The sequence below is a fragment of the Taudactylus pleione genome, unplaced genomic scaffold (assembly GCF_031769625.1).
Source record: "Taudactylus pleione unplaced genomic scaffold, aTauple2 ptg000479l, whole genome shotgun sequence".
In the NCBI taxonomy this organism is placed as follows: domain Eukaryota; kingdom Metazoa; phylum Chordata; class Amphibia; order Anura; family Myobatrachidae; genus Taudactylus; species Taudactylus pleione.
Window position 1 is genome coordinate 9431899 of NW_028284881.1, and position 23808 is coordinate 9455706.

At 43.3% G+C, this 23808-nt stretch overlaps 1 protein-coding gene across 1 annotated transcript in view; it reads left to right on the forward strand.

The window, feature by feature from the left end:
• Positions 1 to 23808, forward strand: part of RPH3A (rabphilin 3A) — a 267877-nt gene that overhangs the window by 230768 nt on the left and 13301 nt on the right. The window contains exons 15-17 of the mRNA XM_088449094.1: positions 740 to 866; positions 1228 to 1284; positions 16256 to 16407. Coding sequence (XP_088305220.1) covers positions 740 to 866; positions 1228 to 1284; positions 16256 to 16407 — 336 coding nt within the window. The remainder of the gene's footprint in view (positions 1 to 739; positions 867 to 1227; positions 1285 to 16255; positions 16408 to 23808) is intronic.

Here is a 23808-nt window from a genome sequence, read left to right on the forward strand (position 1 = left end):
ACTACGTTATCTATCACATGTCTGCTAAATGCATCGTTACACGTGTACGATATATCATTTTGATCCACGTTGGAACACTATATCAGACAACAGATTGTATAGTGTGTACCCAGCTTAACCCTTCCTGGTTAGACATTGAGCATATGCGTCTCCAAAAGAAGTGACCCCATCATGTGGCCTCATCCATACAGCACAAATTGTCCTATGACAGATTTTATTTTTTTATCCACTGTGGATACAGATATGGCATCAAACATAGGACCCCATTTAACAGTGGGACATAACCCCTTTAGCACTCGCTAAAAGTGTTATTTCCAGTATTTAACAAACTGTGGTAAATTAAGATTATCGCTGTTTGTCACTGTATCACGTATGCCATCTATAGCTGTAGAGAGTGATACAGTCCCCTTTGCTGGCAATGGAGACTAAGCCATAGCCTTTCCAGTTTCAACAAAGCCTTCCAGGCATTGCTGAGTCCCCACCAGGTGAAAGCGTAATTTGCATGTGCAGAATGGCCGTCTGAACATGCAAATGACACAGCAGCCTGTCGCTGGCAGTGATAGGCTGCCAGCAACAGAGTGTGGAGGATGCCGCTGAGGAGGGGGAAGTCACTGAACCTCGTCAGAGTGGCATATTCATGGGTATCACTGCGATACTACACAAAATATGCCGCTGGTAGTGAAACTCGTTGTTAAATGGGGCCCATAGAGTTTATTTTTTTGGTTATTCTAAATTTCAGAATCTCAGTTTGTGATGAGGACAAGTTTGGCCATAATGAATTTATTGGTGAGACCCGGTTTTCTTTGAAGAAACTAAAACCCAACCAAAAGAAGAATTTCAATGTCTGCTTGGAGCGAGTTATTCCGGTAAGTCCTATTTGTGTGAGACCATGGCTCATGTCTAGTAGCCTAAATACATTCTATTATTATGACAAAATCTGACACTAATGTGTTTTCTGCATGGGATTCTATTAAGCTATCAGTAGCTTCCACCCCTAGCCATCACTTACTATGCATCATACTGACAATTGCTTGAGTTGCTTTTCTGAATAATGGATTCCTTTCCTATGCATCATTTGTAGATCATAATACTTATCTTCTGTATGTACATATAATCTGATACTGCTAACATCTGTTGTCCTGTAAGCATTACAAATTACATGGTATTGCTCGATTTCTTATGAATGAAATAATTAATTGAACTTATTTCTCATTGCTTTTGCTTTAGATGAAGCGTGCTGGAACAACAGGATCAGTAAGGGGCATGGCTCTTTATGAGGATGAAGTAAGTCTTATTTAGGGATGATTTTCTGTTTTAAACAACTAGAACTGGTTCACATACAGTAAGAGCTTCTAATACACCTTAAGTATGTTTTGATGAGTAATAATGTTAATGGTATCAATCACATCTGCAGGGCTGGCTCCAGGGGTTCGAGCACCCTGTGCCGACCCTAAAGTAGGTGCCCATAAATCGTGCGCGACCGAAATTGGGGGCGTGGTCTAATTACCATAGGCCACGCCCCTACATGACATTGTTTGGAGGCGTGCCTGCATGGCACACCTCCAAATAACGTCAGGCTGGGGGTAAAGCCCAGCCCTCAGTCACTGGCTGGGCATCCCCCAGCACTCTCCTGTCAGCGAATGGATGCCGCGCGCATGTACGCAGCATCCATTCACACTCCAGGGGCTTGGCACCGCCACACAGCTGCGGTGGTGGGGGTCCCCAACCTACCGATCTGACCACCCGTGGGCTACTTCGGCCCACGGGTGGAACAGCGGGACAATACTGTCCCGCTGAAATCGGGATGATGGGGAGGGGTGCGCCTTCTACTGGTGGCGCCTCTGTGCAACCACACTGGTCAAACACCCCTAGAGCCGGCCCTGCTCATCTGTCTTCCATTTACATGGAGAGAGCTGCAAACAACACTATGATTCAGCGAGGTTGCCCCTGCTGATATTGGTGTGACATAGTAATTTAGCAGTTTAAAAAATCTAATTTTGAATTGGTTTCAAGCGGGTATAGGAATTTGGCATCAGATAGACGGCATAGGGTTCATATACTTTTCATCTTAAGTCACCTTGGCACCAGGCAACTCTGCGCGCACTGCAGGTTACGTAAGTGTGTGTGGGCATCAAGTAGCTGTAATGAAGCAAAACTCTCTGACATTACTGACCCCACTGTACTAAACTGACACCTTATACAGATAGCGATATTGCAACAAACACATCACTTTCAATGTATTTATTTTTCTTCTCTCACAGCACATTGTATAGGATATTTTATCCAAATCCATTATCCAGAAAGTTAAGCAAACCAGAAAAATAAAAATTATAGCTAATATTTTGTAATCCTGTCCTGCATGGCATCATTTAGAGGTGGTTCGATACATTATGTCAACATTCAGAATGTCAAAATGAGAATTACAAAATGGTAATTATGTCAACACTGATGAAATGTCGACAATCTATTTCTGAAGTAACCCTAACTCTAAGCGTAAGCCTAACCCTAAAGCTAATGCCAACATTATGTCCATGTTGACATGCTACAGAAGATGTCGACATATTACTCATTTCGACGTTCTTGTGTAGTGAACATTGACAAACTGACCGCATAGCATTTACAGATTAGAAGTAAATCCAGTTAGAACATGATTCTTGCATCTTGGCAAAACCATGGTACATTGCAGGGGGCTCAAATGTAAAATGTTGCAACAGAGTTAGAGTAGGTAGGGGGTGCGTTCTTTCTGTAATATATGGCAGCGTTTTCCCTACATGTCATAAATATTGCACTAGAACCCCATGCATCACGGTTCATCCAGGTACACATCTGAACCCCTTTAGCTGGATTGCTACTCACTATAATCATTGTTGCTGTCATAGTGGCTAATGCTGAGTTTGCACGCATGTGTCCCATATATGGAATGGGTATGATATACCGCCGGCCGCATGTTCGATTCCCATCAGCGGCAGCCCGACAGGAGCAGAGTGCGACGCAGCGGAAGCCCGACAGCACTGGAAATCCCGATTGTGGATAGGTAAGTATCCACTAACCTAACCCCCCTAACCATCCTTAGGCGTGCCTAACCCTAACTTCCCCCCCAAGTGCCTAACCCTAATCCCCCCTCTAAGTGCCTAACCACCCCCTTCCCTGCTGCTTAAACCTAAGTCCCCCGGGGGGGTGCCTAACCCTAAGTACCCCCCAGGGGGTGCCTAACCCTAACCCTCCCTCCCCCTAGCCTAACCCTAACCCTCCCGGGGGGGTGCCTAACCCTAAGTCCCCCACGGGAGCCCTAAACCTAACCCTCCCCCCCGCGGCTGTCCGCTCGCGGCACCCGGCATCACTACGATCGTGATGCCGGGCGCCGGTCTCCTGGCGTCGGGGAAATGCGGGCGTCTACTTCTAGACGCCCGGCATTTCACCCTTGCCGGGATAAGACAGTCGGGAAGGCGGCTGCCGGTATATAGGCAGTCGGCTTCCCGATTGCTTCCCCCATATATCAGCGTATTACCGCCCCTATGCATAATCAGAGGCATTTTTAGATGCATCCAGCTCTGCTCCAGTAGCACACATACAATAGGCACCAGGTTTATGTCAGGTGTACTTACACTGAATACACAACCTGGTCATAAGAGCAAGAAAAGTTTTTTTTATGATTACTTTGATAGCATTCATTATTATTTTGATGTAAATAGAAAACTCTGTAATACAGCAGGTAAAAACTTCATCCTCTTGGACAAATAAAATAAGCACAAAAAATAATTATAAAATACGCTAATTATTATTATTATTATTATTATTAGCATTTATTTATATGGCGCCACAAGTGTTCCGCAGCGCCTTACAAAGTACAAAAACAAATTGTATACAAGTGACTTACAGAACAATACAATACAGGACATGGATAATATATATTGCTACATTAGTGACCATATCACCTAGATAAGCAACCAAGTGTTAGGTGCCCTAGTGGTGAGTAAGAAGTAAATGACACTATAGTAAGGAGAAGCACAAGAGGGTAGATGGCCCTGCTCATGAGAGCTTACATTCTAAAAAGGTGGGGGAAGACAAACTGGGTTGACACAGATGGGGTAGATGGGGACGAATGAGCATGTAGCAAGGAGTTAGAATGATAGCTGGAAGGCTTTGATGAAGTAGTGGGTCTTGAGAGCCCGTTTGAAGGATTGCAAACAGGTGGAGAGTCTGATGCAGAGTGGGAGAGAGTTCCAGAGGTGGGGAGCAGTGCGGGCAAAATCTTGGAGGCGGGAGTGGGAGGAAGTAATCAGCTGGCATGAAAGGCGGCGTGCATTAGTTGAGCGAAGAGGGCGGAGAGGAGCGTGAAGGGAGATGAGATCAGAGATGTATATGGGAGAAGATTGGGTGAGGGCTTTGTGAGCGAGTGTAAGAACCTTAAATTGGACTCTGAAAGGGAAGGGGAGCCAGTGTAGGGCTTGTAGGAGAGGGGAGGCAGATGCAGAATGTTTGGAGAGGAAGATAAGCCGTGCAGCAGCATTGAGGACAGACTGGAGAGGAGAGAGATGGGATTTGGGGAGGCCAGATAGGAGGAGGTTACAATAGTCCAATCTGGAGATGACCAGTGAGTGTATGAGGGTTTTAGTAGCATCTTGGGTGAGATAGGGTCTGATCTTAGAAATATTTTTGAGATGGAAACGAGAGGACTGTGAAAGGTTCTGGATACGTGGTTTGAAGGAGAGGGATGAGTCCAGGATAACTCCAAGACAGCGCACCTTGGGACTAGATGAGATAGTTTTTCCATCAATTGATAAAGAAATAGTGGGAAGTGAGGTGATGTGGGAGGGTGGGAAGATGATTAGCTCTGTCTTAGACATATTAAGTTTAAGAAATCGCTGGGACATCCAGGAAGAGACAGCAGAGAGACAGTTGGAGATACGAGTCAGAAGAGAGGGGGAGAGATCAGGGGAGGAAAGGTAGATTTGAGTATCATCAGCATAGAGATGATAATGGAGGTCAAAAGAGCTGATGAGTTCACCTAGAGAGGAAGTATAGAGGGAGAATAGGAGAGGACCAAGAACAGAACCTTGGGGAACACCTACTGTAAGAGGCTGTGGAGGGGAAGAGGAGTCGTGAGAGGAAACAGAAAAAGATCGGTCAGAGAGGTAGGATGACAGCCAGGAGAGGGCAGTTTCACGTAGACCAAGGGAGTGAAGGATATTCAGCAGGAGAGGGTGGTCCACAGTGTCAAAAGCAGCAGAGAGATCAAGGAGAATGAGAAGAGAGTAGTGGCCTTGGGATTTGGCAGCAAGGAGGTCATTGCTGACTTTTGTGAGGGCAGTTTCAGTGGAGTGGAGAGAACGGAAGCCAGACTGAAAAGGGTCAAGGAGGGAGTGGGAGGAAAGAAAAGTGGTAAGGCGGTTGTAGACAATCCGCTCAAGGAGTTTGGAGGCAAAGGGGAGGAGAGAGATGGGACGGTAGTTAGAAAGAAGGTTAGGATCAAGGGTAGGTTTTTTAAGAATGGGGGAGACAAGGGCATGTTTGAATGCAGAAGGAACAGTGCCTGATGAGAGGGAGAGGTTAATGAGGTGGGCAAGATGGGAGCAGGAGAGAGAGAGGAAGCGGAGGAGGCGGGAGGGGATGGGATCAAGGGGGGAGGTGGAAGGGGGGGAGGACCGGATGAGGGCCATGACTTCCTCTCCAGATACAGGGGAGAAGGATGTTAGAGTTGGTAAAGTTGATGGGGAGAGGTGACTAGGGAAAGGAGGAGGTGGAGAGCTGGGGGACTGATTGGATATGATGTCCTGACGTATGGAATCAATTTTAGATGTAAAGTAGGTAGCAAAGTCAAGGGCAGTGAGCAAGGAGGGGAGACGAGGAGGGGGTGGGCGAAGGAGGGAGTTGAAAGTAGTGAAGAGACGCTGGGGATTAGAGGACTGAAAGGAGATGAGGTTCTTAAAGTATGACTGTTTAGAGAGGGAGAGCGCAGCACTATAGGATGAGAGCATAAATTTGAAATGGAGAAAATCTGCCTTAGAGCTAACAAAATGATATAATGTAGGCGCCGTCAGCATCCTATCTGCAGAAGTGGCTAGCTAATTCTGGTGTCGGTCATCATCATCACTAGCAAGTGTCATATGTGCATATGTGCATTTCATACTAAGCAAACAGGCATACACCAAGCTCTGCACCATTGTGAGGAGCACTGCTAAACAGTCTAATGAGGAAAATGCCTGGGGCATTGTGAGTGCTAGGCAGCAGAAATTGTATTTGTAATTAAATATACTTTAGACATGTACTGTACACTGAATACATGTTTACCTCCATTTCAGAATAGTGATACAGGATGTACTAGTTTGAAGACTCATTATAAGTTCCTCCACAAAAAGTCATTAGTAAGGCACAGCCACATAACATCAGCGATACGGATGACAGTGTTGGTTTGGCCTCTTATAACCCTGCCTGCAGGTGCCTTAAATCTGCAGCTCTGAAACTCTGCTTCCCAACAACCTTTGTGCTGTTGTTTGCAATCCATCCAGATTAACTCCCACATCTCTCTGCTGTGTTTCTATCAGTACTGGAGGATGACCATTAATTCTGTGTCCATAGAGATGCTGTCATAGATACCAGTCATTTAACACAGATTTCAGGTATTCAGCTGTACATAGGGACGTGCTGTACATTAATTATTTATTACCAATTATTTATATAGTGCACACATATTGCAGAGAATAATTGGCCGTTCATATCAGTCCCTGCCTCAGCGGAGTTTACAATCTATCCCTACAACATGTACACACACACTCTGGAGTTCATTTTTGTTTCGGAGCCAATTAACATACCATATTTGGAGTGTGGGAGGAAACCCATGCAAGCACAGGGAGAATGTACAAACTCCACACATTTAGGGCCGTAGCGGGCATCTAACTCACAAACTCAGTGCTGTGAGGCAGTAATGCTAACCATGACACCGTCTGTGTACATACTCCTTTGCTGTACTGTAACTGTAGGGGCCTATTTATAAAATCCTAAAAAGCCGCATCTCTGAGTATTGCTAGTGGTAGCTATGTGTGGCATTGATCCTATTGCCAGCTTAGGATGGATAGTTGGGCGGTAAAGAAAAAAAAACTTTATTGCTAAAATAAAGATGGTCTTTCTTCTTTAAACAAATATTATACATCCAGGGCAAAGCCTATGCGCTCTATTGGTACAATAAGCAAGAACAGAAAATTGCTCTTTTCGGGCCATATTGACAAATGGGCCCATAATCCACTCTTACGCAGCAGTAGCTTCGTAGCTGCTTTGATTTACACCAGGGGTGGGGAACCTTTTTTCTGCCGAGGGCCTTATTGATATACAGTATGTGACAGGCAGCACCGCTGTATAGATTCTTTCTGCAAGGTGCCATACTAAGCACCCTGCTAGCCAGCTGAGGCTAGCAGAAAAAAACTCAGAGGGCCAGACCAAATGAAGTACCCAGCATGTAAGAAGTACCCACTCACAGGAGCATGGCAAAGCATCCAGCATCCGGGACTATAGTACTCACTATTAGGATGGCGGGACAGTCCCATAATAGCCACATTTTAGCTGGATGTATTTAGATGCTAAAATTTAACAGACAAAAATTAAAGGGCAAACTACTTTATTTTGTACATTTCTTATGCAAATAACACATAAATAAAATCTATTTTTGTCATATAGATGAATGAAGAACTTCACTTTGACATAACACAAGGTCATCTTATACACATTCCGCGACAAAAATCCTAACCCACTGCTCCAGGCTCCTTCCTCACTATCTACCCCTTCTGTGTTGCCCCTGTCTGTCTGCCCCCCCATTTAGAGTGTAAGCTCTCACGAGCAGGGCCCTCTTACCTCATGTATTTTTCATCCTTTACTTACATCGTTATCTACTCTATACTCCAAATGTTTATATACCATGTACTTGTCCTGCAATGTCTTGTACTGTATGTCAGTGTTTTCTTGTTTTGTTCAAATGTTTATGTACTTTGTTTATGTACTTTGTAAGGCGCTGCGGAACCCTTGTGGCGCCATAAAAATAAAAGATAATAATAATAATTCCGCGGGCCTCATACGGCCCCCGGGCCTGAGGTTCCCCATCCCTGATTTACACAATGACTCTACACAGTGTGCAGTGTTTGTACATGGACCATGTGGCCAGCCAGATGGAGGAGATGAACAACACACAAGAAAGTTACATGAAAAAATATAGAGGCAGTTACAGGAAAAAAAAATGATGGGTTCAAAGTCGCATACAGCAGCAGCAAACACTTTTACATACATATGTGTCGTTACACATCTTAGCTGCAGTTGCGTTAAAAAGCCCCTCTCATCGCGCTAGGTCCCATGACACTTTACTAGCAATGGGCGTCTTTTTTGCCAAGAATGCATCTAAGTTGCAATGCGATGAGTCTAGGAAGCACCAGCAGACACTGCTAATTATATATCTGTGTGCGACTGGGTCTCTGAATCTGTATACAAAGTGCTACAATAATGTAGCTGCCGCAGCTTTTTTTATTCCAAGTTTCGTTGTGCTTCACATACAGATTCAGGTGCACACAGATATACAAGTGTCACATATTAAATTAATCAGCACAGTCTCTTGGTGCATCCTGCTCACATTGTATTGTGACTTAGACGCATTTTCGGCAAAAAAAGATACTCGACGCTAGCAGAGTAGCACGGGACCTGGCAACTCACTCACACCTGGCACGTGGCATATTGAGGCTAAATGTATGAGGAGTCATCTATACTTGTCAACTTTAGGAACCTAGGCTCAGGGAGCTCCCATAGGTCCAAATGGCAAGTGCAGGGGGTGTGATAGTGCGATTGTGACATTGTGCTGCTCTCCCCGTATCGTAAAGCCATAAATTGTCATACTGCTGGAGGTGCATTTCACAGCATATCGCAGCATGAAGAGCTGCTTACTTCACTAGGGAAGTGGGTGGGATCCGGGTGACTGGGAGAACTCCCCGAAATTCAGGAGATTTTCAGACATTGTTCTATTTTACTTTTGTGTTACCTGTGGCCTACATAATTCTAACTTCTAAATTACAGTAAACAGAAACTTTTATATCAGTCACTTTATGTATTTTATGTTAAAGAAACAGCCTGCTGCAGAAGAGTGTAAGAGGGCAGTGTGGACTAATTCTTCTTCAGGGTTCATAGGGCTCCACAGGGGCGACAATGGGGTGTAGGTGGGACTTGGAGGACCAGACACCAACAGCAAAGCTTTTCAGTCCCAGGATGATCCGGTCCTTCCCCTATATCCTGCCCACAGCCTGAGGGCAACCCAGTTTCATTGGTGTCCGGCAAGAGCTGGATCACCGTGTATTAAGCAGCCCACGTTTATTTTTATGATTTTATTAATTTTCATTTATTCTACTAATGAGCAGCAGCACGAGACAGTCCATGGGACATCTGCACTGCTGCTCCATCACCCCTCTGCGGCGCCGTGACACCAGCCCTTGGCTAGGTACTCTCGGCGGGGTTCTGAGGGGGACCGAGCTAGCAGAAGCCCCCCCAGACCCCAGACTGCAGCCGGGAATCAAGAGGACAGGTAAGGCAGATCCCCGCTCTCGGAGACACGCGTGTACAGTCAGGTGCATAAATATTGGGACATTTACAGAATTTTCATATTTTGGCCTCTATTCTCCACCACAATGGTTTTGAAATGAAACAAACAAGATGTGCTTTAACTGCAGACTTTCAGATTTAATTTGAGGGTAATTACATCCAAATCAGGTGAACAGTGTAGGGATTACAACGGTTTCTATATGTGCCTCCCACTTTTAAGGAGCCAAAAGTAATGGGACTATCAACTCAAAAGCTATTTCATGGACAGGTGTGGGCTATTCCCTCATTATTTCATTATCAATTAAGCAGGTAAGAGGTCTGGAGTTGATTCTAGGTGTGACATTTGCATTTGGAATCAGTTGCTGTCGACTCTCAATATGAGATCCAAAGAGCTGTCACTATCAGTGCAGGAAGCCATCATTAGGCTGAAAATTAAAACAAACCCATCAGAGAGATAGCAAAAACATTAGGTGTGGCTAAATCAACTGTTTGGAACATTCTTAAAAAAAAAGAACGCGTCGGAGAGCTCAGCAACACCAAAAGACCCGGAAGACCACGAAAACAACTGTGGTGGATGACAGAAGAATTATTTCCCTGGTGAAGAAAAACCCCTTCACAGCAGTTGGCCAAATCAAAAACACTCTTCAGGAGGTAGGTGTATATGTGTCAAAGTCAACAAGCAAGAGAAGACTTCACAAGAGTGAATATAGAGGGTTCACCACAGGATGTAAACCATTGGTGAGCCACAAAAACAGGAAGACCAGATTAGAGTTTGCCAAACAACATCTAAAAAAGCCATTACAGTTCTGGAACAACATCCTATGAACAGATGAGACAAAGATCAACTTGTACCAGAGTGATGGGAAGAGAAGAGTATGGAGAAGGAAAGGAACTATTCATGATCCAAAACATATAACCTCATCAGTGAAGCATGGTGGTGGTAGTGTCATGGCGTGGGCATGTATGGCTGCCAATGGAACTGGTTCCCTTGTATTTATTGATGATGTGACTGCCAACAAAAGCAGCAGAATGAATTCTGAAGTGTTACGGGCAATATTATATGCTCATATTCAGTCAAATGCTTCAGAACTCATTGGACGGCGCTTCACAGTGCAGATGGACAATGACCCGAAGCATACTGCAAAAGCAACCAAAGAGTTTTTTAAGGCTAAAAAGTGGAATGTTATGCAATGGCCAAGTCAATCCCCTGACCTGAATCCGATTGAGCATGCATTTAACTTGATGAAGACAAAACTGAAGGGAAAATGCCCCAAGAACAAGCAGGAACTGAAGACATTTGCAGTAGAGGCCTGGCAGAGCATCACCAGGGATGAAACCCAGCGTCTGGTGATGCCTATGCATTCCAGACTTCAGGCTGTAATTGCCTGCAAAGGATTTGCAGCAAAGTATTAAAAAGTGAAAGTTAGATTTAGGATTGTTTAGTTTGTCCCATTACTTTTGGCCCCTTAAAAAGTGGGAGGCACATATAGAAACCGTTGTAATTCCTACACCGTTCACCTGATTTGGATGCAATTACCCTCAAATTAAATCTGAAAGTCTGCAGTTAAAGCACATCTTGTTTGTTTCATTTCAAAGCCATTGTGGTGGTGAATAGAGGCCAAAATATGAAAATCCTGTCAATGTCCCAATATTTATGCACCTGACTGTATGTGCAGTCTTACCTCCAGTCTTAGGAGACAGACCGGAGGAGCTGACGTGGACACCGGTTCGTCCGGGACTCCACTAGGCCAACTAGGGCATTACTAGCACTGGCGCAGGCCATATGTAAGGCCAGGGGTCCCGGTGGTTAAAGTCAGCATAGGGGAGAAGGCGCTCTCCCTGCGGCCACTCTCCCAGTTCAGGGCGCCATTCCACTGTGGTCTTGCTGCTCGTTCCATCTTTTTTTTTATTTTTTTTATTTTCATTCATTTTTTAGTTTTGTATTTTTTTATTATATTAAAGAGCATATAGCTATATGAATAATGACCCAGTGGATCATTATTGTATTTTAGCTATAGTAAGAAATATGGGGACAAACCTCTATTTATGAAATGTACATTTCTGTCTTTTTATTTTTGTTTCTCATTATCATTTTTTAATTATTATTCATTTCATCATTTCATTATGTATTCATTATAGAATATGCATACTTTTTCTACATTCTCTACATAATATATATTTATTTTGTTATTTATCTTTCTATACACACAATCCTACTTTCACCTAATAAACTATACCTCTTTTTTTTTATATTTTATATATTTTAACTAATATGTCTAAACTATTAGGTATGATATATATATACAGTGAATCGATGGGTTCTATTATATATATATTATTTACTTTATTATTATTGTTATATAGCTATATTGTATATGGAGTAATGACATACACTCTGTGAGCTGCCTTTTAAAAAGTAAGTGTGCAGGTTATCATGAGTGCAAGTAATAACTGTTTAATTAGTACCTGTTGGAACACTGCTATATTGAATGGTGGTTCCTGGTATAAGTGTTCACTGGCTTCCACAGTGATTATTACAACCTTTTGCAAAAAAAAAACCTATGAAAGGGGAGAAACGCGTCAAGGGACTTAATGTCTAGAAGTTCTTTGTTCCTGATATTCGCAGTATTGGATTGTGGATCTCCTACATGCTGCCGTGGTTTATCCAACTTACTGCGGCTTAAATAGAAGAGGGTTAACAACCATCCATGCTTTACCATACATGTGATTACCATACGGCCAACTGCACTATAGTGTGTAAGCTCACTGCCTGAATAACTCTCCAAACTGCCACTGGAGACGAGGCACACCCCGTGCTTTGTCTCAAGTGACTCACTGCTGATATAGGAGACACATTGCAGCCACATTCACTACTTATGCTAACTGCTCCTCAAGATTGCAAATACTGTGAGTGGGTAAGCAGTGAGTGACTAATGCCCAAAGTCACTATACTCGTTGGGTGTCTGCCCGTGGGAATAGAGAGACATCTGGAATTGAGTTTATGCGAAAAGTTTAACACTCCACCTGTTAACCAGCATGTACATCTTACTAACTTTTCCTACAAGTGGGAATTTAACCCATACATACCTTTGCTGGTTTGATCCATATATACCATTGCTGCTTTGACCAATATAGGTCTTTAGTGGGGTCCTAATGATCCATTGGACTCATTAGTGCACATTTCTGTCTATGATTGAATGATATGTATCTATGAGTATTTGTTAGTTTGTTTTCATTTTAAGGAACTGCAGTTCTTCTTTCCAATGTGATTATTACATTGTTTCATAATAAATTATTATTGTCAGCTCCAGAGTGTATGTACATTTTTTTAGTAGTTATTAGCGCAGACTTATATATTTTCCTGTAGTCTTGTGCTCTGAAGGGATTTCTTGGGCCGTATCCCTTATATGTCAGCTGCTGTTTAATCACTTGTAATCCCTGGGTGTACAAAGCGCACCACTGTATTGTTCAATTTACATGCAGACTGGCCTTCCTGTGCCAGCTACAGTATCTGCTCATTCTACTCGCTCTGTGGGTCCCTCGTGGGCAGCCCGGCGTGGTGGCTCTGCTGAACAACTATCAGCTACGTGGTCTTCTGTCCACACCTTTCTTAGGTTCTATGCCTTTGATACTTTTGCCTCTCAGGATGCTTCCTTCAGGCGCAGGGTTCTTCTCTCAGCTAAAGAGCGTCCCCTCCCTTAAACAACTGCTTTGGGACATCCCCATTGTCTCCCCTGTGGAGCACTATGGACCCTGAAGAAGAAGAAGAAATATACTGTAGTGCAAAAAGGATGGGGGAATGAGGACACATCTGCAAAGTTTCTCTGATTACTACTCTACCTCCTGCCTGCCCTTCCAGTCTCTGAATGCTTTACTGTCTAATATTGCACAAAAAAATGTTTCATACAGCGCTGAATAAACAAAATGTTCACAGACTTTGGTCTGATCTTTTATAATACTGGTGAGACAGGTGTGTACCACAATCTCAATAGCAATCCTTGGAGAGGATTTTGTAATTGTATACAGACAAGTGGATAGAAATGTTACTTTCTTTAATCCAGAATTTAGCAACAATGTCCTTACTTTACATTCAAAAGGCAAATATAGATTAAAAAAAAAAACACGTTTATTGACTTGAATACACCAAGAAAAACTTCATAGTATGATAAAAATTAATCAATAAAATCTTTTACAGCCAAACCACATACAAATATATAGCAGTTCTTTTTGTCAGTGGTGGCTAAGTTCTCCATAAAATGTATGATGTACACATACAGTGATGAAACAAAATAGCAGCTTTCATGTAGAGATGTCAGTGGAGCATAGATGTAATAATAACTCGCCAGAACTTTGGAAGTCTTGAGTAGTGCAGCAGTTAGAAATAGGGATCTGTATCCTACGAAAAAGTATATAATTGTAACCACGTCCTATTGCTGCAGGAGGACTTGGTCACAATCATATCCTTAATCCAGCCCCTTTCTATCTTTCCAGCTGCAGCCCCCCAGTGTCTCTCCAGACCCCCAGTGTCTCTCCAGCTCCTTTATGTCTCTCCAGAAAATCCCCTCAGTATCTCTCCAGCTGCAGCCCCCTAGTGTCTCTCCAGCCCCCCAGAGTCTTGCCTGCTCCAGCTTTCTTTTGTTTCTCCAGCTGCAGACTTCCAGTGTCTCGCCAGCTCCCTTCTATCTCTCTAGGTCCAGCCAGCACTCCTCTGTCTCTCCAGCCCCTTCTATATCCAGCCCCCAGGGTCACTCCAGCCCCCGCATCCAGCCCACAGACACTTATCTTCTACTGTGTCTTTTAGCTGCGCCTCATCCTCTCTGGGTTGCGGCTCCTCTCAGCGGTGTGGCGCGGCATGATGTCACAGGCACTGCGCTACAATAAACAAAACTTTATTTCACAGGCCACTGGTATGCTGCACACATGCAGTTACGGCACTCTCAGCGGCTACTTCACTGCAGCCAGTTTTATCCTGCGTCACATGCATGAACTGCACGTGCTGGCTACCTCCGTGCAGCCAGTGAGAGCAGGTGTATGCCACACCTTCCCCTGTCTCTCACTGCACATGATGTAGTAGACATGTTATATACACTGTATTTACAATGTAATAAACTTTAAGGTTATTTTCCTATATTCATTTGACTTTTCCTATTGACTTTTTCTTACTAGAAAGGGATAATAAAAACAGGGCCCTTTTAATATTAAACTTAAAAGTATAGTCTTGTCAGCAAACAGAAACACATGGATATTTTTGAAGCAATATAGCCATGGAAGTTCAATAAATCATTGGTTTATACGATATACACTGGTGGTCCAATTCATTTCGCCTACAGAACCTCACACAATGGCACAGATATTAATATAATAAAACATTGCTTACACAACATTGTTTTAACAAATAATATTATAAAGAAGAGCACTCAGCCGCACCTTGCTCAAGGTTTGTGGCTAACGGAATCTGCTCCATAATGCAAGTATGTGTAAATTATTAAGATGTTTGCAAGACACGTATGATAAAATAAGAACCAAAAACAACTACATTATATTAAAGTGCATGAATAAGGATCTGCCTGGTACACACAGAGAGCAATTGTCTGACACGCTGTGTGTGGTGCCTCTTCGCTTTCCCTGTACCTTGTGATTGCAGCACCTGTTCTAATTTCAAGCACCATCTGGAGTATTCATCATTTCTGTGATTGAAGGGTGTACAGTCAATCAAGGCTGCTTTGCATAGACAATTATTGGCACTGATTTCAATTTACGCAGGAGTTGAAACCAGATTCCAAACTGCTCCTTGCACAAATGAATCACATAGACATTTCATGCCATCCATCCAGATACTGTATACACAATAGGGCTACTCCACATTTGTTTTCTCCCCCATTTTCCATTTGAATTAACCTTGAATTCTGCCCAAATTACTGAGACTGGAAAAAAACTGCAATCTTTAAATGATACATTTACTAATTGATGTGGTAAGAATTAGAGACGTCAGTGGCCTTCCTTTCCTTGGGATCATGTGTGAGGACACGATTTAAGCTGGCCACACATTTAAAGATTATCTGTCCAACCAGCCAACTAGTTGATTGGTTGGAATGAAAATCTGGTAAGGTATAAAAGCAAATGACAATCAGCAATTTGCTCCCAAACGCCGGAAAATGGGCAAAAACTGTTGTTTGCACAACTTTTTTAAATCAAATATTTAACAAACTTGTCTGACGACCATTTTCATCTGTTTTCTGGCATTTAGGAGCAAATTGCTGATCATCATTTACTCCTATATGTTACCAGATTTTCATTCCAACCAATCAACTAGTTGGCTGGTTGGACAGATAATCTTTAGATGTGTGGCCAGCTTAAGCCAGTGAATCCACTAATTTTGTTTCTTTTAGTGGCAGAATTCCCTGGTGTTTTTGCTGTTTGCCTGCAGTGGTGTAAGCGCTTTCCCTATCTGTGATGCATTTCTTTCTTGCCTATGTGAATATTTGAACAGGACCTTTCCTTTGCAATATACTGTAGGTTTCAGTTTAAATGTTCAATGTATTATTTTCTATGAAAACGCTGCTGTATGCAGCATTGATTTAATAGATTAAACCCAGTCTTTGCATACTGTGCTATGGTTTGAGCATAGTCTTCAGGTAAAATGCACACAGTGACTGAATGCATCATAACTACTCTTGTCTCTCTGCAGACAGATCGTGGAGGTGATGTAGAAGACCGAGGGAAGGTCCTGGTGTCACTGATGTACAGTACTCAGCAAGGAGGGCTGATTGTTGGCATTGTACGCTGTGTACACTTGGCAGCAATGGATGCTAATGGCTACTCTGATCCATTTGTTAAACTGTAAGTAACAATTAACACATTTTTTTTGAAGTTCCATACTTAAAACTACTGGGCAAGGATGTATTAACTATAGCTATATATAGTACTAGCTGGGATACCTGGTGTTGCCCAGTTTGAAGACTGGACCCTGAAGTACACCTGCAGCCTTTATTTGTTTACGTTATCCTCGCCTATAACCTCATTCCATTGATCATGAAAAGGAACCCACTGTTTGCTAATATACATGCAAACAGTGGTGTAACTACCATGGGTGCAAGGGGCGCGGCTGCTATGGTGTCTCTGTGACCCACCCCCTGCACCCAGTCATGCACAAAAGGTGGGCTGGGCCAGTCAGGCTGCCGAGGGGGGCCCGTGCATCAGTGGTGTTGATTTGGTGCCGGTCTGCCAGCTGATTACAGCTGACTCACTGGCAGGCAGTCATGGCGAGATGGCGCTGTCGGTCGCGATGCAATTAGATCTTTTGGATCGACAGTCAATCAGCAGTAGCAGCTTCAGATTGGCTGGTAGTCCGCGAGCTGCGATTGGCTTGCGACCGGCACCAGATTCTGTCCATGTCTGCCACTGCGCCTGATGGGGAGGTGAGGGGCTGCTGGAGGGACACGGGGAGGTGAGTTTCTGGGGGGCATAATGTGTAAGGGGCACTATTATTGTGTGGAATAATGGGTTATAAGGGGCACTACTACTATGTGGCATAATCTGTAAAGGGCATTACTGTAATGTGTATGGGGCATCACTGTATGGCATATGCATAAGCCATAGTGTGTATGAGGGGTACTACTGTTTGGCACAACCTGAATGGGCTCTGTGTGGTATAACATGAATGGGCTCTGTGTGGGGGCAAATGTATGTATTTTTTTACCTTGGGGGGGTGGTCTGGGGTGGGCCCTTTTATGATCTTGCTATGTGGCCCACAACGTTCTAGTTGCATGCAAACACATGGTCTCTGGATTTAATATGAACTTGCATGAGTCATCAAGTTTGCTCAGAATGAGGTTAAAAGGATATTTCTCCTTCATCCACTAGTGGACACTGGAGCATATACAGTGGGGTATAGACAGGTGTGAGAGTGGAGCCTGGCACTTCAGAAGTGTAGTTGACACCTCCCTCTCTATACCCCACCGGACTTCAGTTTAGATTGTGTCCGATTTAGATTTAACTTTTTATTTTTTACTTTTAATTTTTTACTTTATATTTATTCTATTCTACAGGCAGACTGGAAGACCACAGTCTGCCTGCAACGTGGGAACCCGCCGGCAACAATCAGAGGGGAGACCCACCACAGCGCACGCGCTAATGTCTGGGTCTCCATTACCACTCATGCATCGGCGTCAGGACTGGTAAGTATACCCCTGCCCCCTTTTTAGAATGGGGGATGGGTAATGTGGCTTGGGTGCCCCAAGTGAATTCCCTACACCTGGGAGCTGTTTAAAGTAGGAAGCGTTTACAGCATAGCTCCCTGGACTCCCGGCATATCTTGTGGACTGGGAGTCCATCTCTCAGGGAGCTGACGCAAGCGGTCATCATATGGCGCTGCTCTGTCCTCAGCACATGACAGGGAGAGAGGATGGTTTATTATTACCGGCTAGGCAGAGTTTCACTCTGCGCAGGCACACAATGGCTCCCTGCCAGTTATCGGAAGGGAGCTTTTCCCATGGCAGGGACATTTAGTTTAGTCAGGTAGTCTAAGTACAGAAATCGCTGGGAGACCAGTCGCAGCTGCATGTGGTTGGTTCTGGGTCCCCGCGGTCCGCTGCGCTTCCACATAGCAGCGCGCTCCTCAGGATACATGGTGGAGTTCCCATGCTCAGTTTTTTATCTAGCTGCCGGCGGTAAGGTGGGGGTAAGTAGAGTTTCCCCGTGGGTCAGAGCACTGCAGCCATCAGTATACAGTAAGTACGTCTCATTAGAACTCTCTGGGGTGGATGGGCTGTTATCTGGCTACACCCTACTCCAGGCCCAATAACCTAAGAGTTTTCTCCCATAGGAGTGCGGTGATTTAGAAATCACAAATGTCTCTACTAAGAAATCTGCTAAGTTTTGTTCACAGGCCACATCTCCCACTAGCGCAGCTCCAGCCTAAAGACCAGGATTGAGAACGTAAACTCTCTGACCTTTTATGACTGTTGTTGGTATTCTACATACCTAATGCTTTTGGTGTCTGCAGAGTGATCCTCTGGTCAGTATGGTTTCTGCATGGCCAAGCAGTTTCTAGCCGCTCACACGTAAGAGGTTCCTCACTTCATTCAGAGGTTAACACTTGTAATTTTTTTTTTAGGGTAACGAGCTCCTGTGTGACTTGCACACTTAGCAGTCCAACCTCGTCAGATCTTGGAAGCTAAGCGGGTCAGGTCTGGTTAGTACTTGGATGGGAGATCACCTGGAAATACCAGGTGCTGTAGACATATGGCACCGTTCCTGCTTCTGGCAAACTTGTCGTAGTAGCAGGTAGCTCAATGGTAGGCTATCTGACTGCGAAGCATGCAGTGCAAGTTCCGATTCACAGCAATGACTGTCTAAATCTTTAGGGTACCCTCTGGTTCGTTGGCTCCTTACTTAGGAGCTCTCATACTTTTCATTGTCTTACAGACTACAGTCTTTCCACCCTGAAAGTAGATCTGGTGGCTCAATTGGTTAGAGCTCATGTTCTTCAGCTATAGACTGTGACTGCCACAGGCTCTATACTTACGACAGATACGTTTTAAACTAGCCTAATCTAGTTCCTTGTCAGCAAGGATTCCATGTTTCTGATGTTGTGAGGTGCTACTCCTTTAATTGGGGGACTATCTTTTGTTGTTTTAGTGTCATGGTGCTCCAGTAGAGCAGTTGGTTGGTACACAGTACAGTTCTTGGACTGCATCTGTTGAGTAATACCTAGGTGGTGATTCGGGCCTCTCATAGGCCAACTAAATTTGCCTTGTTTGTCCAGTCTCAATCACCAAGTGGTTGAACAGAAAAGAACTTCTGAGCAAGATGTGGGCTCACAATGCGGCTTCTAAAAGACCGCGATTGGTTGACGTGTTCTATTTTGTCTACTAGGTTGATATGGGAGGGTATACCAGTCTTGTGTATTAGCTTACTTTTTCCTGGTTACCTTGGTTATAGGTATTGCTCTTCGGTTCACTGTTTTTTCTAGTGTTTCCTGAGTATGCCCTTCTTTCTATTAAAATGATCTTAGTTGTCCTTTGGTTCCGATTTACAAACTTTAAACTTTAAACAGACGTTACTGAAACATGTTTAATACCGCAGGTTATCTTGCTTAGGTTTCATGGTTTCCTAGCGGTCTTTCATGTCACTTGTCCATGGCAATTTTTAAGACCTATTGTGGGTCTTGGTTTCATAATATAGTGGTTGTCACGTCTGCTCTACATGCAGAATGTCCGAGGTCATGAACCTAACTCCCTTAACGTAGCCTACGTTTTCCTTGTGGATTCCTTTGGAGTTTGGACCTTTTATCTTACACTGTTGATACTGACCAGTTGTTCCAATTGTTCTACACCCTCTTTTAGAGGTCTGTGGCACAGGCCGTTTGTTATTTTATCTTTATGGGTTTTCATGTCTCTTTAATCCTCGCAAGGTGACCCATCGCTGTGCTGTGATAATTGCTGTGTTAGTCTAACAGTTCAATCTTATTACCAACCAGACATGGTCTGATGTCGTTGATGTGCTTCCATCACATGGAAGTTCGTTACTACTCGGTATTACACACTGTGGTTCTCGTAATTTTCTTGCTGTTCGGTCTTATCTTCCTTAGGCCGCCAGTGGTTACTTGTTTTTTGCCTGGATTTCGGAATCTGTTGCGTGCCTACCTGTTCTGCTTCCCTACTGCAGGGAGTTCTCCAACCTCCTTTTGGACTCCCTACTTCTGGATTCTTAATCTTGTGGTGATAATCTGCTGATTTCTCCAATTGGTTGAATTTGAGCTCCTACAAGAGGTGGACCTTCTTTATGATCTTAGTCGATTGTTGGTTCTTCTTACGTATTATTAAGACTTGGAATTTTGTTCAATTCCTTTATTGTTTCATCTTTTCTTCTGATGGGCATGAGTTCTGCACATTGTTGAACTCTTTGTAACTGCTGGCATCGGCCTCCCAGGTTGTTCATTCTTGATTCTTCTTGGTAGGCTGCACACTCATCTTCACAGTCTCTCTATGTGGTTCAGGTTCTTATGTCTTGTTCTCATATTCTTTTACAGGCTTTAACAAATTTTTTGTTGGTGCTCTCAGTTATTTTCTGGGTTTCAGAAAGGGTCCCACAAGTGGTCCAGGCCTGTACTTGTGCTTGTCAGTTTGACATATGGTTTTACGGGAATTGGTTTATACAGGGTCATGGTTATCCGTTGTCCTTTGGCCTCTTTTTTCATATTGGTCGCAGGCTTCTGCAGGTCTCAGCGGCTTCCCAACCTGGGAGGTCAGCTCTGTGATGTCCCCACTGTATATGTTCCAGTGTCCCCTAGTGGATGAAGGTGAAAATTGGGTTTTGGTACTTACCGATAAATCCCTTTCTCTGATTCCATAGGGGACACTGGACACCCTCCCTGCGCTGTCCCTTATTGCAGTATTGGCAACTTTTAGCTGTAGCTTGATTGTCTGCAGTTTGTAGTTTGGTAGTCACTTGGGATGACTGTTTCAGGTCTTAGAACTTTATTGGTTAGTTCCTACTGTTTTTGTCTCTCCTTCTCTGTTGGCTATGCTCCCTGGCTCCACTCGGACTTGGTTAATCTTAACTGAAGTCAGGTGGAGTATAGAGGGGGAGGAGCCAACTACACTTCTGAAGAAATCTAAAGTTCCAGGCTCCACTCTCACACCCATCTATACCTCACTGTATATGCACCAGTGTCCCCTATCGAATCGGAGAAAGGGATTTATCGATAAGTACCAAAATCCTATTTTTTTAGCTTTCTCACAGGTTTTTGGCAGACTGCCAATTTCCACTGGAGCCAGCCCCAGAACATGTGTAGTTTAAGTGTCCCCATTTTAAGGGATTGTGTAACAGTGTGTGACCCTGACGAAGATCAAACCTAAGCAAAAACCTAATCCTGGTCAAACTACATCAACATGCCAAATTTGGTGGAGCTAGGTCCAAAACTCTGGCCGTGCATAAACCTTTGCCCCTTCCATGTATCTCCATTTACCCCCTCTGTCTCTAGATTTTCTCCGCTCCATGTACCCCACTTTCTTTCCTTAAGTTGTAATCATCAGCACCATTCTGTAGCATCATTCCTCAGATCAAATCAGCCACTTCCTGTATGATCTCCCATTGTAGGACCCCATTCAGCAACAGGCAGCCTTAGTATTCACTGCCTGTTGCTTCACAACGACAACTCTCCCTCCTCTCATCGCAATTCCTGCTGCTCTGCTATACACCGCGCTGCCGCCCCTCTCACACCCATGCAAAAAATATATATTTTGCTCAAAAAAAAAAAAATACACCGGCCGGCCGCTTTAGGCCACCGGATTCCACGGCACCCCAGGAGCCATGGTGCACAGTTTGGGAACCTCTGCTATAGAACATTTGTCGAGGAAGGTTTATGTGTATGAACCATTAAAGTATGACAAAAGGGAGCCAAGCAATGACGATTTTAGTGAAGCAAATCAATGAAAAAGCGGACGTCTGAGCACTTTCTTGGCTTACGCTGACAAAACCGTTAAAGATATATCACAATGTTGAACTTTATTTTATACCATGTAGAGACTGATACATATTATCTGGTTTCTCCCTGAAAAAAAGTGATGTAAGCCCTGTTTACTGATACAAGATTTCAGTTTGTCCCATTTTTTTTACTGTTTCTATTTCATTTATGTCCGAAACGATTCTGTAATTTCAAACAAGTTCAATTCCCGGTAAGAGGCTGCTTTGGTAAGACAGTAAATAAAGCACAGGGACAGACACTTTACGTGGCTGGACTTGACCCAAGTGGAGGCTGTTTTTCTCATGGACAACGTTACGTGGCCCCTTTACATTTCACGTCAAAACTAAATCTTTTTGTGTTGACGTCAGGACAAAATTAGTCATCTACAAGGCAATCTTATAAGACCTTGGTTAAAAAAGATTGCTGCTGTGTGAAGCCGGGGTGGGTCGCTAGTGTTAAATATTAAAATACATTTTAATACATGAATACTCTTTGAAAAGCGTTAAGTGCAAAACTTTAAACTAGTCTGCATGTGTAGACGTATCAGTTCAAACCATTTCTTAGGCAAGGAAATAGGTGCATTTCAGTAACTTCTAACAAGTACTGTAGATGAAGATTTTCTGCTGTTCAACAGTCCATTCACACAGGAATATCTCCAGCTACAGGTATGCAAAATAAGTTACTGTGTCTCTACACTGAAGTCTTCATACATAGAAGCAAAAGCACATAAACCTTCCTTCAGTATATGTTTATACAGCAGGGTAAGCAATACCCTTGTCAGAGCAGTTTTAGGATGCTCATCCTAAAACTGCTCTGACAAGCCAATGGAACTTGATTGTACTTTCAGACGTACACCGCTGCTATGACCTGACATATTGTCCTCAAAGTCCGCAATTAAATGTAGTCATTATGTTGACATTCAGAATATCAACATTATCTGAATGTCATCATTGATAGAATGTCATCATTGCGAATATCGACAGCCAGCATGTCAACACATGATTTTAGGACTAGACTTCAATAAGGATTAAGGATAGACTGCAATTAGGGTTAGGGTTAGGCTGCAATTACCGGTAGAGTTAGATTAGGAAAAGACTGCAATTAGGGTTAGGTTTACGTATTAGTTTAAAATACAATTGTCGACAAAATATACCACACCCTGTGTTACTAGTTGATGAAGGAGATGATATGGATTCACATACTTTATTATAATCAGAGCTGTCACCAGGGGCTAGCCATTCAATATTATACTGTGTTTGACCCATATCTACAAAACCACAACTTTAGCTTAAGCAAAGATTTTTCAAATCTGTTTCTTCACAGGTATCTTTAAGAGAACTCAATAATGACATATATATATATAATATATATATAATATTTTACATTAACAATAATAACATTCATTAGAAGGGTTGACAACAAAGTTTAGGTAGCAAACAGTGTATTGTGTTTAACAACTATATGGGTAATGAGGTACAGTATACAGAAACACAATGCTCTTGGATGTATGTACTGTAGTACTACATTAGATATAAAGCTGTTTGTGGAGGATTTGTAGCATGGGAAAAAAACTACACAAATCTATTTGACATCATAGGGTCATTATAAGGCAACCTTAGCATGAAAAATAAAAAAAACCGCCAAATCCATCAATGCTGCTTGGTACTAGTGCTCACAGACCAGAACTGAAAATAAAGACTACAATAGCCAGAGAACAAGGCCACTGGTAAATCTCTGCTCATGTCACCATCTTAAATAATATCATTCACAGA